Consider the following 22,811-nt stretch of genomic DNA (forward strand, 5'->3'; position numbering starts at 1 on the left):
ACCAGGCCACCCGTTTGAGTCACAACAATTATTTGGCGACGAGGGAAAAACATAATTATTACATGTAAGATTACAAAATTTTTCAGAAGTTGTGCTCAAATTATTTTGTGTTCAAAATGAATGAAGATTGGTTCAATCAATTCCTTACAATATTTCAAGAACAACAAAGACAACAGCAAGAAAACCAGAACAAATTTATTAAAGAAGTACTAGAAACTGTCTGAAAAAAGAATGATCAACAGACTGAGATACCTCGGGTCAACTACTCAAATGTGGCTCATTTTGAAAACTATGATCCAAAGAAAGAAAAATTTACATGTTATCTAGAACGTTTTGAAAACTATTACACCATGAAAGGTCTAACGGACTCGACTAAGATTGGACAGCTACTGTGCATCTCTATCGGCAGTGATCACTATAACAATCTTGATTCTTTTCTAGACCCCGAGAAACAATTATTGTAAAGTCTCAACTATGATGAGTTCATCCAGTGCTGGATTTAGGTTACTAGCGGCCCTAGGCCAAAAACCTCATGAGGCCCCCCTTCATAGGTGGAACATCCCACATAGGCCTACTATAGTTCTTGGTCTTACCAACCTAGTGAGAGAGGCTAATTATTATTTGCTGTTCACTCGCGAACCTCTTCTACTTCTACTATCCAACTATACTTCAGTGTCACTTTTTCGTGAACGCCCTAAAACACACACTCACATATTTAAAAATAATATTTAATAAACATTACTGTTGCCTATTCTCCAATAATAAACGCATTTTTACGAATTATAAAAATTAAGAAAACACTAAGTGTTATAGTGTTAATTGTTTATGTTTATAGCATTTAAAAATTGCCCGTTTCGGCCATTTCAAATAGGATTAAACAATAATTTTAGTATAAACTGGCAAATAAGTGCTATGTCAAATTAAAATTTAACTTATGTTAAGTGAACTGAGGCTTACACGGAAGCAACACTAATAAAAGTATCGTGAAGGACCGGTCGGCAATGACGAGTCAAAAATTCAAAATGAATTGTGCAATCTCTTATTTATTTCAATCTCATTAACAAGTGAGTAGCATCAAAAGATAAACATAAAATTCCTATTGGAAAATAAAATTGTATTCTTTAACCTTCCTTAATATAACAATAATTATGGAACTAAAAGCACAAAGCATATTCTTCACAATAGTATATAACAAAACATTTTTTACTATCAAATCGTATAAACATAACGATTAAAATTATTGAAAATGAACTGTACAATCTCTTTATTTATATAAATCTCTTAGTAGTACGGATATGATATCGTAAACATATACATACATAAACATACGAATTATGCAACATAGATGAATGCTAGCAATTACATTGTATTCTTTAACCTAGCAATTATAGAATTAAAACTTTTTTTTCACAAAAATACATAACGTATTTTTAATTATTTAAATTTACATTACAAAGAATAGCAATTAAAATAAAAATGCAAATTGAATTTTAAAATCCAATTATTTTGTACTAGCTGTACCCGCGGGCTTTGCCCCGCTTAACTTCATAAGTATTCGCATGGCTCAATCATGTCCTGGTTGAAGTTCGTTCGCTACGCTCACTCACCTTCAGGTTGGAAATCGTTCGCTGCGCTCACTTGTTTTCAGGTTAGCTCGTTCGCTACGCTTACTCGCCTCCAGGTTGATGTTCGTTCGCTACGCTCACTCACCTTTTGATTGCAAATTAGCTGTTGTCATAAATTTTAAAAAATCATCCCTTTTATTGTTTATAATACAGTACTTTTATAAAGGTTTTTATGTTTTAATATTTAACATTGGAGAATTTAAACGTTGTTAAGTGCACAGGTGTGCTGCGATTGGGGTTTAATACATTTGGACTTATTCAAAAGTAAAATAGTTTTCTGTGCTGCACTCTGTAGAAACACTGTGGCACTATTTCAAATCATGGCTAATGCTAATACAGAATGTTGTAATTATTCAAACCTACAAAACAGTTGGTAAAAGTAAACATCTGCTTTTAAATTATATTTATTTGTAAACATTGTAGATCAAAAAGTCTGACATTGGCCCACTTAAAACCCTCTGGGGCAGAGCCCTTTTGATAGATCTGCACCAAACTTCACTCGAACCATCCTTGAAAGATGCTTAATAATGCCTGAAAGTTTCATTACAATCTGTCGAGCGGTTTCGGAATCCATAACGTATATACATACACACACACACACATACATAGTTCCTCTTTTATAGATATAGATTAAAATCTCTTAAATAATGTAGTAGTATTAATTCCTTGAAGATAAAAATAAAAAAAATTTAAACATTGATTGGCGCTAGCAATTACTGTACGTTGTTTTCTTTAACCTAATGATTATGGAATTGAAGCACAAAGCATATTTTTTACAATAAATAATACAATAATAATTTTAATACATACAGTTTTTTTTAATCTTAAAACGTAAAACGCGTAACATAAATGAATAGTAATGCCACATATCTTTGATTTAAACACATATTTAAATATTAGTGTTAAAGCTCAATTGTTGAAACGAAATAGCGCTTGTTTCATTTAGGAAAAAATGTATAGATGACACCAAAAGACCAAACAAATATTTAACTGGACAGACATTAAGAGTAAAATCAAAATCATTTGAACTGTAATAGGCTTCAGCACGTAAAAAGTAAATTATGATAAGGAATGATAACACAACAAACTAACTTCTACTTAGTTCAATGTCAAATTCTCATAACATAAATGTCAAGTTCCATACGTATGGTATGATAAATCTCATACTAAACACTAACCTTTCTAGCTTTTTTGGCTGAAAAATCTTTAATCAAATCTTTAAAGTCTAAGGATTTAAAAAGTTCAGCATTTGCAACAAAACTAGCTAAACTAGACAATCTAGATTCATCGTCAGAAATTGAGTTCCTCAAGAAGTTCTTGATTCTTTTTAAGACGCTAAATGGTCGTTCTCCTGATGCATTAGATGTCATCATGCATAGTATGATGCGCAGAGCTGTGTCCAGATTTGGAAAAAGTGTTGTCAACTGTTTTTCACGAATGAGTTGCAGATAATCCAAAAATGGATTTCTCGAATGCTTGTTAGTCTTGTTATCATGGGGTTCTCTTCCGTCATCAAACATACCTCCAACAAAATTTTTAAACTGCACACATTCTTCTGCAAAGTCATCATCTATGTCAGTGTGATACTTTTTGGCCAAAATTGAAGCTTTTCCCCTGATGTCCTCATTCAAAATTGACGATAAGTTGTTTAAAAATCCGAATTCTTCATTGAGATTGAAATAAACTTCGGATCTTTTATTCAGTTCTGAATACAGCCTGTCAATTACAACATTGAATGTGTTGATCTTTAAGTCTGCCTTGCCATCAAAATTGAGGTGGGGCCCATCTTCTTTATCGTCAATAGAGAGAGCTTTCCTTTTAGGGCGTCTTTTTATTTCAACATCATCAAGATGTAGACATAATTTTTAGACAACTCTTTTCCTCTTTTTCGAATGATTCAAAGTTGTCTCTCAGGCTCAATACGTACTCTTTTAGAGATTTATATATGTTGCAGGTCAAATTCAAGTCTGTAGCAGGGTTTTGCAATGTTTTGCTACTCTTGTCAAAACGTTCTAAAATATCGTACCACATGTTTAATAAAATAGCATTCTCAAGCTTCAGAAATTGTTTGCTGATTCCTTTAGCTTCAGCTCGGCTCACATTTGTTTCCCCCGTATCATCAGATAGTTGTTTTATAGCATCGTAGTAGCTCCAATAGTTGAGCAAAAGGGCTTTCACAGCATGCCATTTGGCAGCCCATCTTGTCACGTTAACCCTTTTTGGAAGGAGTTTCTTATCGCTACTGCTATTTTTGACAATTGTTTCTAATACTGCCCATCTTGAAGTAGATGCACTCATGAAAACGTAAAATTCTTGAATGAACATGAATAGTTTTGTAACTGCCAAACAACAATCAGCCGCATGTGTGCCTACTAGATTTAATGAATGAGCGGAGCATGGAACGTACTCAGCTAAATTGTTACGTTCTTTTATTAGAGCTTGCAAACCTTTGTATTTGCCTGACATATTCGAGGCATTATCATATGACTGGCCTCTCATATCGCATATTGGAACATCCAACTCTGACAGGGTATTTAAAATAACTTCCGCCATGTGTGCTCCAGTATGACCTTGGAGTTTAATGAAAGCAACAAATCTTCCCACGGGCAATCCATCACTTAAAACATAACGTAGGATCACTGTCAACTGGTCTGAATGAGTGATGTCTGGTGTGGAATCAACACTGAGCGAATAGTATTTACTTTTCTTCAACTCATCTACAATAACAGAAACTACCCTTTTGTACATCAAATCAATGAATTGGTTACATATAGTTTTAGAAAGAAAGCTTACATTGCCAGATCCTGGATTTCCTTTGTTTTCAATGTGGGTTTTTAAAAAATCATCATACTCTGCGACCAGCTCTAATGCTCCCATAAAATTGCCGTTTCCTAGAAAACCAAATATTTCTTTGCTCCCTCGAAAAGCTAGGCCATGGGTGCCGAGAAACTTGGTAACATCTACTACTCGTTGTAGTACTCGATGCCAATACTCGACTTCCTTAAGGTAGACTTTATGCAGTGCCGAATCAATTTTTCCTAAAACATTGCCTCGTAAGACAAAAGTTTTTGTATTCAACCTATGTTCCGCACTTTTCTCGTGTTCTTTAAGTCGATTAGAATTCTTCCAGTCATTGAATCCCTTGCAAAAAGAACTTTCAATATTAGAGTGGAATAATTTGCAAGGGACACTGACACAATACAGGCAGCCGGTAGTATTGGAGTACATAAGCCACTCTCTTTTCTTAATTTCGCCGTTTGGCAAACGACAAAAAAACATGTGTTCTTTTAATGTCCTCACTTTGTCAGGATATTGACGTTTGGATTTAGAAAAATCACAATCTTTAATCTCTACTAAGTGTTTGGGGAGATTTCTTATAACAAAGTCTGTTGTATCATCAGACAAACTGCCCCATGAACTAGGATCTAGAATATTTAAGGTGGTTTGAGTTAGAGGCAGGGCCGATTCAGGACTGGAAGCTGGATTTATAGATTCATTTTGATCGCTTGATACTGTCAAAACGGTTGTGGTGTCTTCTTTGGCAGCAGAAGTATAGGGGATTTGAACATCAGTAACATATATTCAATTTGGATTATTCTGACTGCTATTCCCTGGCGTACTTTTAAAAAAACTTTCTATTTTAGAATTAGTTTTTAACAATTTTAAACTTTGTTCTTCTTTAAGTTTTTTCAATTTGCGTTTATAGGCTCCACTAGCCCTATGAATGTTTTTATTGTTGTCATTCAATATAAGAGCAAAAAATGTTACCTGTTAGTCCATAGCTCACTGTGAAATAGTTCACCGAATCCACAATTACAATTCACAATAATTGTTTACAACATATTTAAACTTAACTATCCATCATTCAGAAATCGTATAAAACACAATAATAAATTACCAGCAAGAAAAACTGTACTTGTCACTAGCAAAGTATAAGACAAACTGAGTAATAAAAAGAATGAATATGGATATGGAGGGGCCGCTTCCGTTTTCGCGAATTCCTCGTTTTCGTGGGAAAGGAAGTGACTATCTCTCTACATCCGACGGGCCAACGACGCAGTCACACTGACTGACGCCGACAACTACGAACTACGTAAAGGTAGTACCGTTGACCATACACACATATACATCACTACGTCGTTGATCTGTGTGACTTCGTAGCGCTTAAGAAAAACATAATTTTATAAAAACAATTTTAACCGCTCCTTTTGCGCTCTGTGTGACATCGTAGCACTTATAATTTTTTTTTTTTTACCGCTGCCGCTGCGGCCCCCTTTTGCTTGCGGCCAGTGGTAAATCCGGCACTGAGTTTATCACAGCATTCAAGCAGTTATTGATTCCTAAGAAGAACGTTGTAGTATCTCAGCACTATTTTCTTAATGTATTTCAAAAAGAACACCAACCAATAACAGAATTCGTGGCTTCCTTACAAAGTGACATTGCTGAGTGTGAATTTTCTGTCAAGTGTTCATGTGACCAGACAGTTTCAATTGCCAAAGTTTTCCTGAGAGCCCAGTTTATTCGGGGTTTGCAAGATGACTGGCTACGACAACAAATTCTACAGTCAACTGAAACTACTTTTGAAGGAATCCTTACCAGAGCAATCGTCCTCGAAGCATCAAAAATTGAATCCAGGGAACTGTCTAAACATTCACATTCAAGTAATGCCATTTTCAATATGTCTGACGATGTGAATAAAGTTTCACATAAATCTAAGCAATCTCAATTCTAAACTGGTAATCAACCTTCCAGACAGCAACAGTGTCACTCCTTACGTTTTAAAACACGTCCAGATCTGAAATCTCTTGGAATTGGTAATCTTTGCTTCAGGTGTGGAAAAGACAATCACCAAGCATCCGAGTGTCGCACCGACAAATCTAAGCTCAAGTGCAACAAATGTAACAAGCAAGGACACATAACTAAAGTGTGCATTTCGACCCTTATAGCAGAACAGAAGAAAATCATTTCTCCCAGTGCAGCCAACTGCATCCAGTGCTGTTCTCCTACGGATTCTACATTGACATATCCTGATTACGTACTCAATAAAGTAACTAATGTCAATTCAAGCCTGAAGCTAGAAGATTTGTTTGAAGTAAATAATGACTCAGACAAATACATGATCACAGTAAATCTCAATGGTAAACCACAACGATTCAAAGTAGACACAGGAGCAAAATTCTCACTTATAGCCAAAAATGATTTAGACAAACTCAAATTGAACATTCCAATAGAATCAACTAACATTGCTTTCAAAACTTACTCAGGTGATGATATTATCCAACCTGAAGGAAAAGTGAAAATAAACGTTTCTTACCGTGGAAGATACATCAAAGAGGAACTCCACATTGTCCCAACAGGACATGAAGCACTCTTGGGAAGTCAATGGATAAGAGCACTAGGAATTCAACTGAACAAATTGAATGACAACACACATCAAAGCACTCAAATTTCTCAATTAAAAAGAATCCAGACTCCTGACATTTTTAAAAGACTGAATGCCATCTTTCCTTACAGACCTCAACCTTCAACTACCCAGTCTTCACCACCTGCACGTATTCTAAAAGTGGGGGAGAGGGGAAAGGTTCGATTGTTTATCAATAATAAGCACACATGGCAGTTTGGTAAAGAAGAAGCTTGGGAAAAGACACTATCTCGTAGTTCTCGACTCATCTGATAGAATCCTGAAGAGGCACATCAATCAACTATGCCCAACTCTGGTACAGAGGACAAAAACGAGAACTGTTACATTTGGACCAACACAGTCGTTTGATGTTCCCAGAACTCCAAGACGACCAGAAATATATAGGAATCCAGATCCAGTTGCAGCTCCAGAACCAAGGCAACCAGAAGTACAATCTCCAGAAAGAGCTCAAGCTGAGAATGTCATACCACATCAAGAGCAAGCTGAGAATACCAACGCCAGACCACAGCGTGAGCGTCACATGCCCTCAAGATTTAGAGACTACCAGTTGAAAAAGATTGTTCTTAATTAGTGGGGGAGACTGTCATATCCCTGAATCTGTCTTTACTACATATGTAATTTCAAATAATGGTCAAGACAGAGGTGGTACAAATTTATGACCCAGACCCCAGCTTAAAAACACTTTCTAAAGTGTGAAATTATGTATAAAGTGTATAAAATGAAGTTTTGGAGAATAATAATTGGGAAGAAAACCAATTCCAGTCCCAAATATTGACTGGAATTTAATAAAACTCTAACTCTAACTAACAACAGTTCCTCCAAAACCTCAATATACACCAATTCCACACTTCAAGAATGTTGGATTCACTATATCGAACATCACAAGGAATATGCACTCGACATATAGTTTACTGCTGTCTCACTCAAAGATAACCAAAACCAACACGCAGAAAGAACACCATGTCTTTGGTTTGCCGATAGCCAACCAGCAACTAGTCTACAACGAAAATTAACATCACTTCGTCCAATAAATACAAATCCGTGGAGGGATCTTTTAAAAAAGGCTTCTGGGGCAGAGCCCTAAGAAAATTTACTTTGTTTTTCTTTTGATACCTAACTCATCTACAGACCAAGACCTTTCTTTGGACACCTCTACCAAGTTTCTACGCCCAGTTGTTCTCTTAAATTAGTGGAGACAAAGTTAATTAAATATTTAGATTCCCCCATGTTAATCTTATGGGACAAAACCCAACTTAAAGATTTCAAAAAAATAAAAACACTTCGCAAAACTACTTAACTTTTTTGTTGATCAGGGCCATTCTTTTGACGCTTAAATCATCAAAATCGGTCCAAAAATGAGGGAGGAGTTCTGTTCACAAAAATCGGCTTAGCGTATTATATATATACTAGGTGAAACCCGTCAAAATCGACGGTTACTCTCAAGGCTTACGCTAATTCATCTACGGAAAGTTAGGTTAAGTGGAATGTACTTTAAGTAGCTGCTTAAATAGTATTTACTCTTTATGCCTTTTTTAAAGCCGAAATGTGTTATTTTCAATCATGTTAACAACCCAGTGGGCCGCGGTCCGTAATATAGGATAGGCCTACTGCAAATAATTTCTCTAGATAGGTACCATTTTAGGCAAGGTTTCTGTCTTTGGATGTTATTAGACATGATAAGAGCACAATAAACTTCTTCTGCAGATAAATAATCTGCTGGAGAAATATACGCCAAATTATAAATGTTACAATGCGAGTTCAGGCATTTTGTAACTATATGGGTAAGTTACATAGTATTTTTTAGGCTGCTGCTCAGTGCACTTTAAGAATATATATTTTAGAGAAAAATTAAACGGTTTTTGTTGCTGAGTAGCGCTAGTAAACATGTAAAACCCATTTCGTTATTCTAATAACATTAAAAGGCTCTCTAAGAGTTCAAATTCTTATTTGTACACATATATATATTATGTGTTCACTATGATGAATGAATACTTTATAGCAACCTCTCTGAAAAGTCTGTAGTAAATTGCAGATTTATAGCTTAATGACTTTCTAAATCGTGGACATATTTCTACATAAATATTGTAAAAAGTTTTATCCAGTTGCTGTAAACTACTATTAATTTAACATAATATGGACACGGCTAAAATGGACAACGTGCCCTTCTGCACTTGTATTATTTTGTATTGCATTACACATTCGACTATTTTTCCAATGATTGAAAACATGTATGACAATAATCTCATGAACCTATGATGATCTGTAGAATAATATGATCAAATATAGGCAAAAGTGGTGAAAAAGGCAGACAACAACCCGTACAACAGATATTAGATAGTTCGATAAGAAATTATTGTAAGAGTTCTGTGATAAAAGGAATTTCCTCTGATTTCGTAATGAAACGTTATACAGTATTGCAAAATATTACATAATACAGAAGAAAATCAATTTTAAAATCAGAAAATAACATTGCAAATACTTCTTCTGGACAACTCAGTTACTCCCAATAAATGTGCGTTGTTTAAAACACAATTTAAAAATTAACAGCTGTTTCATTAAAAAGTATTATATGGCCAAAATGTAAACAAAGCTGTCGAGGGATCTTTAAAGGCTTCTGAGGCAGAGCCCTCAGCTAATTTACTTCGTTTATCTTTTGATAACTCATCTACAGACCAAGACCTTTCTTTGGAAACCTTTACCAAGTTTCTACGCCCAGCCGTTCTCTCAAATTAGTGGAGACGAAGTTTCCAATTAAACATTTAGATTCCCCCATGTTAATCTTATGGAAGAAAACCCAACTTTGATGGAAGATCCTGCCCAAACTAATAAAGATATCAAAAAACAAAACACACTTTGCAAAACTACAGATCAGGGCAATTGTTTTGACATTTTAATCATCAAAATCGGTCCAAAAATGTGGGAGGAGTTCTGTTTACAAAAATCGGCTTAGCGTATTATATATATAAATATACTAATGTCCCTGTTGCTCGAATTCGAGCAATTGCTAAGCATAAGCATTGTAAAGAATGCCTCAGGGTTTAAACTGCGGTAGCATTTTTAGCATTTTGCCATAGACAACTTAAAATGCTACATTCTAGTATTTGCAATTTGCTACAAATGAAATTGAAGATATAATGTTCAAACATGTGATATTACTGACAATAACAAAAATATATATATTTACAGAATATTACAAAAGAAACTCACCAGATTTTGAACGGCAGTTGAACTCTCAAAACAGTCAGATACAAAGCTTCTTAGTTCTTGCAAGCTGCCCCATTGGCTCCGGTTTAAGCTAGATGCATTTTGGTCCCGCGTTTGTTCTGTAACCTTTAGGTCTTCAAGGCTATGTGACATTGGAGGAGCTTGCATGTGAGGTACATTAAACACTTTAGGACTGAGTTTGTAAGACATTAACAAAGCATCTTGACTTCGAGCACTTCCTAAACTCATGTCATCAGCTGATCTATTACCATTGATCTCTACACCATTAAATACCATGCTATTGGACTTTTCCGAAGCATTACTTTTGTTACACTCCGCTGATTGCATGGTGACATCAGGACTCTTTGCTGCACCACTACTAAAGCTCATATTCTCATTTATGCCCTCTGGACTATCGGAGCTTGTGCTCAAAGGAGATTGACTTCTATGACCACTAGGTACCACGGGATCAGGCATGGCTCTAACAGTGAGTCTCTGGGTACACTGGACGGTGCTGACTCGGTGAGTTGGCTGATCAGAATCGTCAATTTGTTGAATGTGTAATCTCTGATTTTGAACGTCTACAACCAAAATTCTATCAGACTGATTCCCACAATCATCACGAAATCCTATTCCAGAATCACTGTTACTAGTGGTTGTTGTGCTGTCATTACTGGGTTGAGGAGAGTTTGCCATGACTGGTTCATCGACTTCGTTCTGTCTCATCCCACCAGCTTCATAGTACATTCTGATGGGAGTTATAATTGGGTCACAGTTTTGTGGAAACTCCCTACATTGTCCTGTAGCGTGCTCGATATTACACTCTATTTTAAAAGATTGTGCTCGTTGTAAGTGTTCAGCATGGGAGCGTGTATCAACAGCAAATACGTGGCAAGAATTAGAAGGATCTTCATCAGCTGAAGTTGTAACTATACCAAAATATCTTCTGTCTTCTTCTGAGCTTGCACCACAAAATGTCACTCTATCAGCAGGGTACACTGCTAATACTTGGCCAGAACTGTTGGTGAGTTTAAGACTTTGGTTGTATATAGACATCAGAACAGCAGTATGGCTGCGTTTCTCTGCTCTAAGACGCTTAATGCAACCACGTACAATCTGCAACAAATATAAATGCAAGTGTACAGTTATGTTTAGGGATGATACAGACTTTAAAATATGTTGGTAAAAAATCATGATATAATTCAAACTTATCACCGGCATGTCTTTAAATGTAGAAAAAGTATTTAGGTTCCTTATAGAAGTTGTAACGTGCCTATTTTGAGGGGGGGTCAAACTGGCCTATTTGTTGGTCTAGCCTATCCCTAGGCATAGCCTACCAGTCCTAACTAAGGTTATAGGTTAGAAGGCTAACCTTAGTTATAACATCATCACTTAGGTATAGGCATGATACACTGTTGTGTTTGGTGATAAATAAGTGTAGAATGAGAGTTATTAATACTGTATGAGCGTGATATGAACCTTATACAGTGTTTTATAGCTTATTGACTCACCAGCTATGTGTTTCGCAAGCTAGGGCTCAACCCGGCTTGGTACTTCGAAGAAACTTTCTACACTTAGTAAACCTGCAGATCATGGCCTTAGGCCAATAATCCGTTTCAAAGACGTGAGGAAATGCGGAGTGAGTAATATAAACTGACTACTTGAAGTTAAAACTCATTGTCGTGTGAAACAAACACAACATAACCTACAGTCAACAACAACAACAAGCTCGAGTGTTGGCGGCTGCAGACGACGGCGGCCGGCTAGCTTTTTTCGGGTTAAGAAACAGCAGACGTTCCGGATCAGCTGAGCCCCCTACTTTGCTAGAGAGGGGAGCGAGAGGGATGAACCGGGGAACCCTCAGACGGCAAGTAAGAAACAAGAAAGTTATTTCCTCACCAGCAACTACCACGATAAGTTCGAGTTAGTCACGTCCCGACATCGTTATTGGTGAAGCATTAGTTAGCTCGCGTGATACTTCAAGTAAAATTGTAAGTCTTATATTGCAATAGATATAAAGTAAACCGAGTTAACTACTGCCAGGGTGTAAAATACTAGTTTTTAAAATCAGTTTTACTAGATTTTATATTTTCACTCTGGTTAAACCAATGGACTTAGGCTAAGTCGACTTGATCACGATGGTGTGTTAAACCCAAAACGTAACGAATACAATATTACGAGGTCAGTGTATTTTTAATCCATTTTAGTAAGCCCAAAACAATTTAATCTCATCATACAAAATTATTAGTTGTAGCCAGTGACTACTGAGATTAGTTGTGCTAGTTTAGCATGTCCCGATCGGCACGCATGGCGTGTTGGTAGTAGTGGCCTTAGGCCTGAGTTTTACGTTGTTTTATGGTTTCAAATTACGTGTTTGCCATAAAGATGTTAGAGATTAATGTATAATTCGGCCTTAGTTACTTTATTAATTGTTTAGTTTTAATTAATTAGTTCTAAATAAAGGAGACATTTTTTAGCAACATTAAAAGTTTCTATTTATAAAAACATAACAACGACTTATTTTTAAACAGATGTAAGATAAACATGAAGAATCATATGTTACTGTATTTTAAAAACATTAATAGTGGAGTTTGTTTGCTTCATTGGAAGGGCCTCCAACTTTAGCTATTTTCGTTTGAAGTAACAAGGCATTTTTGTATCCATTCTGTCTGGTAATTTAATCTCTGTTTAATGATGTTTGGTTAGTGTCATGTGAGATAATCCGTGACTAACCCTTTGAGTATTATTTCATGTTTAATGATTAGTATGTGTTTTAATCTTTTGTGTTATGAGTTTACGACAGGTGATGAGATTGTTTTAGTGCGAATTAGATAGCGTTGGCCTATGGTGTGAAACCATTTGACGTCTGGGACTGGCGAGTCGGCGTGTCTTCGGCAGCTGTGGTAGTGTGTTGAACCTACCTTTGGTGACGACCATGGTACTCAACGACGCTTCGGCAGCTGGTACCGTGTTAAACCTACCTGGAGTGACGACCAACTCACAACGATGGAACTAGCGACTCGTTAGCGGACGGAAGATCGACCTAGAGCAGTCATCAGCTAGCCTACTACGATTCTCGAACGCCTGGGGTTGTGTGATAAACCAACCAGAGGAACTCAAATCACGCTGTTGGCCAGCTTTGGTGTTCTTCGATTGATTATCCAGCGGCAGTGGTTGCATGATAAACCAACCATTGCAACGGAGAACAACGGTCAGTGAGAAAACCGGGGCTTGGTCAACGTGTACCCAACGAGTGTTGAACCGTTGTGGCGGATCTTGGCGTGGTGTAAACCCAACCAGTGGCTCGCATCGGGGATGGCGAACGACAACTACGAACGGACGGCCACCACGCGGATCACTACAGCGAACGGGGCAGTGACACGGGACCGTGTGATAAACCAGATCCCCGATGACTACATGCGAAGGATGTAAGTAGCTCGCATCAGGGGTGGCACTCAACAACTACGAACGGACGGCCACCACGCAGCTCACTGCGGCAGACGGGGCAGTGAGACATGTCTGTGTGATAAACCGGACACCCAGGATGTCAGCGACGAAAACGTACGAGTAGGTTCCTTGGCTGTAGTATCGATATAGGTCGCGCGGGCTGGAAAACCCAGGCCGCGGCGAAGACCAGGTGAGGATGGCTAACGGCTGTAGTCTCGATTGGGGCCACGATGGATGAGCAGCCTGCAGTGAAGGCGTAGTAGCTGCGACGTGAGGTGGGTGATCCGAACCCCGACTACAGCGGCAGGCGGAGCTCCCCAGGTACCGCTACGACGCTGGGATCTGTGTGGTGAACCAGATTCTGTTCACGGGGCTACTTGTGGACATGTAGACGATTCGGGGATGACGACTATCGTCAATGGAAGGTCATCACGTCTCACTGCGGTGGAAGGGGCAGTGACAGGGGTCCGTGCGGTGAGCCGGACTCCCATACGACGACGACAGGGGTCCGTGCGGTGAGCCGGATTCCCATACGACGACAAGCACGAGCAACGGGCAGGGGACCAATGTTCAGTTGAATTAGACCTTTAAAATGATGTACAACTCAACATAGGCTGTCATTAAAGATTTTCTTCTGACCCCCGACGGGCCGTCCCCCAAAGGTGATATCCGACCACCATGTACACAGAAAAGTAGCTTACAATTTCCAGTAACGATATACCAAATGTGGTTGTGAAATCGTTTGTCGTTTAAAAGTTATAAAGTCGTCCTAACACTTAACGGTCACCCTGTAGTATATAATACGTGAAGGCGATTTCTACAAAACACTACTCCTCCGTAAATAATGAACGGATTTTTACAAACAACGTGTCAAAATAAAGTATTTTTTGTGTAGATGCCCCCTTTCACCAATTCATGTAATAAAAATCCTCGGGCTTTGCTCCACAGGCCGTCAAAGTTGGAATTTATCCCATAAGATTAACATGGGGGAATCTAAATATTTAATTGGAAACTTTGTCCCCACTAATTTGAGAGAACGGCTGGGCGTAGAAACTTGGTAGAGGTGTCCAATGAAAGGTCTTGGTCTGTAGATGAGTTATCAAAAGAAAAACTAAGCAAAATCCCTTAGGACTCTGCCCCAGAAGCCTTTAAAGATCCCTCTACAGAGTTGTTTACATTTTGGCCATGTGAATAATACTTTTTAATGAAACAGCTGATCATTTTTAAATTTATTTGAAACAACACATATTTATTGGGAGTTACTGAATTCTGATTCTACCAAATAAGTATTTGCAATGTTATTTTCTGGTTTTAAAATTGATTTTCTTCTTTATCATGTCATGTTTTGCAATATAACGTTTCATTACGAAATCAGTGGAAAATCCTTTTATCATCACAGCAATTCTTAAATTATTTCTTATTGAACTATCTTATATCTATTGTACGGGTTGGTGTCTGCCTTTTTCACCACTTTAGCCTACATTTTATCATATTATTCTACACATATCAAATATTCATGTAGAAATGTTTGCTCTTATCGTGTCTAATGAAATCCCCAAAACATAGAAACCTTGCCTAAAATGGTACACCTATCTTGACAAATTGTTTGCACCTGCCTATATTATGAACTTTGGCGCACTGGGTTGGTAACATTATTGGAAATTACACAACATTTTGGCTGTAAAATGTGGTACAAAGAGAAAATACTATTTAAGCAGCTCCTGTCATGACAGAAATATCATATTCCTTTTAAACTAGATCACATAATCCTAGATACGTTGATTAACAATATGTAAACGTCAATATATACTTAACAGCCAATCAACAATTTTTTGCTTTTTGGAAATGTCCCATCGCCATGTCATTTTTGCATTATTTGTTGACAATGAAGCTGCAAGACCATATGAACTAGGAGGCCCCTAACAGTTCAAAAATAAAAGCCAACTTCACTTCAAGTACCTATTCCACTACACCTAACATTCCGTAGAGAGATTATATTGACAACGTTATGTTATTGATAAGGCTGAGACAACTAACCATCGATATATAACTACTACTATAGTAGTTATATATCGATGCAAGTAACTGACATCCAAGGAATTCCAGCTTTAACAGTAACCCCACAATCAATTTCTCAAAACTATGCTAGAGGGTTCATTCATTGGCACAGAAGTACGGTATGAACTGACGCGACGTGACGAAGGAAAAATAAAACTTACACTGTACGGTAACGGATATACCTCCCTTTGAAGTTAGAATATGTCTTCCCAAAAGATATTTTCTTTTGAAATAAAATTATATTACACTGATGAAATAACGGAAGTGTTTAACTACAAAAGATCCACCAATACTATTTTAATACTATTTAAAGGTTCTTCCAAAGGAACAGATACCATATAATATACTAATAATAACTTCGATGACGGTATGGGAAATATTTTATTCATTGAATGATCAACCAAATTTGGCCAAAACTAACACAGTTACTATCATTATTGTTTTTACACTTATTACTCTTTAAACAATGCTAAATGCTCAAAATATGTATATTTCACCAAATTTATCGCAGTTAGATGAATTAACGTAAGCATTGAAAGTAACCGTCGATTTCGACGGGTTTCACCTAGTATATATATAAGAGGTGTTAAGTGATTGATTGATTTCATATTATTATATGTAATTGCACTGGTATAATGAAAAATTTTGGTACCTAATAGGTAGGCCTATAGGCTACTATGTAAATATATTAAAAAAACATTTCATATGAAAAAAAATTATTAAACTTTTGCTTCCCATATACAACTAAGGTACCCTAATGAAAATATGAGGAGACAGCTTCAAATAATTCCTAAACATTTTAGTTTTGGCCCCACTCAAATACATAAATACATATATACATTGGTTCCAAAGATATTAACGTTCAAACAACAAAATGAAAAAATCGGACCTTGAAATTCGTTTAGCTTAATATTAAATACTAAAGGCTCGTACCGTATCTTATAAAGGATGATGAGATTTATTTTAAAAGGAACATGACCTTTCTGTCATGACAGTAGCTGCTTTTAAATGGTAATATACTCTTTGTGCCATTTTTTACAGTCGAAGTGTAGTGTTATTTTAAAAGATCTCATGACCAAGTCCGTAATTAGGCCTCTGCAAATCATCTGTCAAGTGTTTTTATGAAGCTATTTGGGTAAGTTACCGGTACATAGTACTTTATTAGGCTGCTGCTCGGTGCACTTTGAGAATATTTCTTTTAGAGATAAATATATGGTTTTTGTTGCTGAGTAGGCCTAACGCTAGTAAACATTGCAACCCTTTTTGTTAGTCTAATATCATTCAATGGCTAAAGTTTACGTTTTTATTATCCATAGGCCTATTATGTTTTCACTAAGCTGAATGAATACATCGAAGTAACCCCTCTGAAAAGTCTGCAGTAAATTGTAATATTCCAGCTTAATGACTTTCTAATTCTTGCACATGTATTATTATTTCTACATAAAAGTTATTAAAATCTAATCCAGTTGCTGTCAACCAATATTAATTTAACAATATATGGGCACGGCTCATATGGGCAACTGCCCTTCTGCACTTGTATTATTTTATACTGTGTTAGGCCTACACAATCAAAAATCTTTCCAATGATTGAAACATGTATGACAATAATCTCATAAACCTATGATCTGCCTTCAATAATATGATAAAATATAGGCTAGGCAAAAGTGGTCAAAAAGGCAGACACCAACCCGTACAATAGATAGGTATAGATAATAATCCTATATATTAAAACGAAACAGGGTTTTTTAATTTCACGATTCTGAATCAACCACTTGACGGATTTTTATGATTTTTGTGTTGAAAGAAAGATAATTTTGAGAACTAGGGAATTTTGAAGCCATAATTTTAGTTTAGGGTTTCAGATTTTTAGAAATTAAGTTTTAATTTTCAAAAAGTCTAGCAGTCGACGGACGAGTTAAAGTCGTTTTAGTGGTGGTTTAACTAACAGCTGGTTTCTAACTGTCATTGAAATGTTTATGTTACAAGTTGTTTGTATACAAAAATATTGATCGTCAGAGTTTGCCTACACACTATTTTACTTTAAAATGCAGTTTATTTTCTACCGTAAAAGATCTATGTTATCAGGAGATTGTGTAATTTTGAACTAAACATTTTAAACGTATAATCAAGTTTTGTCATAAATGCAATCCGTCTAAGTATAAGTGCTTAATCCTTTAAGATATAAGTGGTTTACCTGTTCATACATCTTATTCTAGATGTTTGAATATAAGTATTACTGCATACAGTACACATTTCATCCGTAATGAAAATGTCAACCGGTGTAGTAGGTCTCCAGAAAACTGACCAGTAAGCTGCAGGTTGTCAGTAGCCTAGAAACCAAAATCGATTCATACCATACCATAACTATCCCAGTATAGTACTGTATGATTCAGAAACTTGATAAAGGGGTACATTCCAAAAGTAGACCAAAAGGCTCGGATCTCGGATGGGCTGGGCAGGCTTTGCATGGCGGAGAGAAGATACTTCAACTTTTAAAAGTGTATTCCAAGGAGTAAGAATAGGCCTACTACAAGGTAGACGACCACTTGGAAGACCAAGTAATGAAAGACATCTTCAGACTGGTATCTTCCTGTCATCCAGAAATGGCAGGGGATAGAAGAGAACGGAAGGCCAGGATTATTTTAGAGGTTTCAGTGGCCAAGGTGGTAAAATAAGGTAAGGTAAGTGATAGTAGGCCTATGCAGTGGAAGGTGGTATGTAGCCTACCTACTGTACTCAAAGCTAGTGTGTGTGAATCGGCCACCAAGTTGTAAACTAGCTGAGTTCTGAATCATATTCAGTTTTAATTGACTACTCGATTCCCGTATGTAGGACGGGCCAACAGCTCGTATAATTTATTAAGAAATAATTTTAAGAGTTACCGGTACTGTGATATTAAAATTTTCCACATAAGCCTATTTTGTAATAAAACGTTAAATATTGCAAAACATGATATGATGGAGAAGAAAACCAATTAAAAAATCAGAAAATAACATTGCAAATAATTATTTTTGACTAATAAAAAAAATCGTCTATATTGGCCTATTTAATACGCGACATGAAACTTAAGGCTTTTTTGTTTTAAGATACCAAATTCATTTGTTTTGTTTTGTATTTAAAAAAACCCATATATATTATATACCAAAATGTTCGTCTAGGTGTGTAGATGTGCAAACTGGCTTTAGATTTTCGAAATATATCTTTTTAAGGGCGTGGGCTGCCCTCAAAGTTCCTTCCATAAGGATAATATTGTGATTGATTTGAATGTGATTATATTCTGAAACAGATTTCAATACATTAGTTTAAAGAAAAATTAAATCCCAGCTGTTTTGTTTGGTTTTAAAATGTAAACAGTTTGCATGTTTTTAAAAATAATTAGAAACCCGGCAAAGAAATGTTACCTATAGGACACGACGAGAGAAAAGTTTTAGGCTACATTTTATATTTTCGTTTAAACATGCCAAGGACCCCACGACAAAGAAATATTGCCGGTCGGACACGGTGAGTCAACATACGGCAAGCAATGTAAAACGTAAGGAGCCCAGACGAGGAGCTGGAACAGTTAGTGGCAACGTGTACTCTTACAAAATTACACTGACAACTAAAGAATTCAGCAGCATTCACTTGGCGAGATGGCATTAAAATGTCAGAAATGTGGTGCGCTACATTTTAAAGAAGAACAAAGAAGACGAGGTGAAGGATTTTCATTCTGCTGCCATAAAGGAAAAGTGAATCTACCACTAACCGAGGAATCTATTATATCCAGAGCCTACTTAATGGAGCAAATCATTTGAGCAGAAACTACAAAGAGAACATTTGATCGAACAACTCTGCGCTCGCAATGGTCAGCACTCGAGCTAAAATTGAAGAACATAACGGTGCAGGGTCTTTCACAAGGTGCACGACACAATTTATCACCCAATTGGCACCTTTCAAACGTCAGAAGGGGAGCATCCCACATATGCCCAAATTTATATCCACGGACATCAAAACCGCTGTTCAAGAAAGAATGCTAAACAAAGCTAATAATGGCTCTTGCAGCACTGAACTCATGCACATTTTGACTCAACATTTGGTTGATATTAATCCATACGTGCTAGTTTTCAGCATGATTAGTTGCGTCCTGCAAAATACTCACTACTGAACAGCAAAAGAACTTAGAATGCATACAGTATAGTCAACAATCGAGCTCAAAACCAATACCAATACAACGACGCAACTTCTAACGACGTTCTATAATATCCTAATTTATTATTCGTGCGAATTTGCACGGGTTCACCTATTCCCTTTTAATGTGGGTTGTTTAAAATACAATTTAACTATTAACAGCTGTTTCATTAATATGTAGTGAAAATCGTCCATGACGATAATGTAAACAAATCTGGGAAGGGAATTTTAAAGGCTTCTGGGGCAGAGCCCTAAGGGAATTTACTTTGTTTTTCTTTTGATGGCTCATCTACAAACCGAGACCTTTCTTTGGACAACTCTACCAAGTATCTACAACGCCCAGCCGTTCACTTAAATTAGTGGAGACAAATTTTCCAATTAAGTTACGGTACGGTAAATATTTAGATTCCCCCATGTTAATCTTATGGGAGAAAACCCAACTTTGCTGGAAGATCCTGCCCAAACTAATAAAGATAATTAAAAAATTAAAACCACTGCAAAACTACAGATCAGGGCCATTGTTTTGACACTTTAATCATCAAAATCGGTCAAAACGGCTCTCCCCCCTTTATTTCGGTTAACCGGGGTTCTACTGTAGGCCTACTGAACTCATTAACTTAAGACTCTTAACTTAAGCGACATCAAAGTTTTGTCTGTAAATTTCATATTTGGACATACCTGCAGTCTTGAGCCTGGAGGGAGTTTTCTAGGCATTTCTATAGTTCCTAAATATCCTACAACAGCTTGATAAATGGCTTCTTCTTCAATATTTTCTCGAATACTTGAATGATCATTTGATGTTCCAGGAATTATGATTCTGGATAGTGGAGCTGATAAGAGATTAGGAGGTTTCCATTGGTTAATACTATTTAATTCTGGTAGAAGCTTTATATTTCTTAATGGTGATGGTAAAACCGATAATTTAGGGTCAACCGGCATGGCAACTTGTTCTTCGAACATGGCTCCTGTTCGAAGGTCTCGAACAACTTTGGCAGCTCGGCTCTGCTGAGTAGTAGTTCCAGAAGCACGTACATTTTGTGTATTATTTCGTGGCTTATGCGGGTATTTTGGCTTCTGCCTAGCAGTCACAACTACGTCATCATCAGAGCTGTCTGAATAGTAATTTTCTGCTATTTGAAGCTTAAGTACACCGGTGGAAGCACCAATCAAGCGCACTACATCATCATGGGGAACTTTACTAACACTCTGACCTTCAACTGCCACTAAATAATCACCAGCCCTCAGACCTGCATTTTCTGCGGGACTTCCTGGTACAATACAACTTAAAATACAAGGTTGCTGGCCTGATATAGTAAAACCAAAACCATTTTTACCTCTACTTAATTCAACGGTCCTAACACCATAGTTTGGACGTTTCTTGCGTCTTCTCACTGGTTGCATATTTAACATTCACAAACATATATCTAACAGCGATTGCTATGAATATATTAAGCCTACATGAAGTTAAGTTGTTTGATATACAGATACTGCATAACATAAATACCAAGTCGTTTAAGGATAGGCCTACTAGATCTGGCTAGGCCTAATGTTTAGTGACTGAGTGGCGCCTAGTTCGTGCATGTCATAAAGGGTATATTTTAATGAAAACAAAATATAATGTCCACTTCACCACTCATTAAAACATAATGTATCCAAAATTGAGACTATTTAGTCAGATATGAACATGGTTTAAAACGTTTGTCCATTAATCTTGCATCACATAACCTGATATTGTTGGTATCGCCAAAAGGTTTTGCAGTTTATAATAAACCAACAGTGAAAATTTAACAGAGCACTCATTACATAAGGCAGATATGTCCTCAATAAATCAAATTAACGACGACTTACTATACTTTTCATTCAAAACACAAAAGATAACGAAAAATGTGTCAATTAAACTCACAACTTACGACAACTGACAAGACAACAACGAGAACGAACGAATACGAAATCGAAACATTCCAATCTTGCTTGACTTGACATCCATCCCCTCCCCTCCCTGACCAATGACCATTATACCAACAGTTTAACTTTTACCAGTAAGTCTGCATCTGGATAATTAGGTAGCCAGTATACTTATATATTTGTGTAATCAAAGTAGTGTACATAAATGACTGCTTATACAATTTAGTTGTATTACAAATAAATTATATTTAAAAGTTATATAAAAGCATATAAAAAAGCATATAAAAGCTAAAGATATCAAAATTCATTTGATAGTTATGCTTGTTTGCATTTCAACATTGTAAGATTATAATTGTACTTTGTTGCCATGTAGCCTATACCAATCAGTACGGGAACGCGCCAAGGCGCCACCACGTCAACCCGCCACCAAGTCAACCCGCCATCAAAAAGAAGAAGAAGTTTGAGGTGGTGGGTTGACGTGGTGGCTCGTTGTCGGGGTGGCACGTTGACTCTAGCGTGCACGACAACCCGCCACCTCGGAAAAATGTGTGGTGGCGGGTTGTCGTGGTGGCACGTTGTCCTGGTGGTGCTTAGACATGTTCATACACGTCAAACAGCCACCTCTTTAGTGTGGTGGCGGGTTGACGTGGTGGCTGGTTGACGTCTACGTGCGAGGTGGTGGGTTGACGACACCGAACATTGAGCGTACACGACAACCCGCCACCTCATAAAATAGTGATGGCGGGTTGACGTGGTGGCACGTTGTCGCTTACATGCGAGGTGGCGGGTTGACGTGAGTTAACATGGGGCGTACACGACAACCCGCCATCTTTGTTGGCAAAAGCCGCTGTTGTCTGTGTATTATAAAATGCATCACTTTTTGCAGTTTACCTGGACTTGTGTTATCTAGTTTACTGTTAAGTTAACTAGACATTAGTTATTGTGAATTCATTAATTTTCAAATCGTTTTCCTAAAAAAAATC

The 22,811-nt window shown here is 37.0% G+C and overlaps 1 protein-coding gene across 5 annotated transcripts in view; it reads right to left on the reverse strand.

Annotated features, from left to right (window-relative positions):
• The window catches only part of LOC128985163 (regulator of G-protein signaling loco), a 123,350-nt gene extending 101,520 nt beyond the window's left edge, over positions 1-21,830 (reverse strand). For all 5 annotated transcript variants that reach the window (XM_054404576.1, XM_054404569.1, XM_054404561.1 and 2 more), the window contains exons 1-2: positions 20,602-21,830; positions 10,255-11,367 (exon numbers count right to left, since the gene is read on the reverse strand). In XM_054404576.1, coding sequence (XP_054260551.1) covers positions 10,255-11,367; positions 20,602-21,333 — 1,845 coding nt within the window. In that variant the 5' untranslated portion in view covers positions 21,334-21,830. The remainder of the gene's footprint in view (positions 1-10,254; positions 11,368-20,601) is intronic.
• Positions 21,831-22,811: the final 981 nt, after the last annotated feature.

This window comes from Macrosteles quadrilineatus, unplaced genomic scaffold (genome assembly GCF_028750875.1).
Source record: "Macrosteles quadrilineatus isolate MER2022 unplaced genomic scaffold, UCM_ALF_1.0 Scaffold_1__1_contigs__length_201487025, whole genome shotgun sequence".
Classification (NCBI taxonomy): domain Eukaryota; kingdom Metazoa; phylum Arthropoda; class Insecta; order Hemiptera; family Cicadellidae; genus Macrosteles; species Macrosteles quadrilineatus.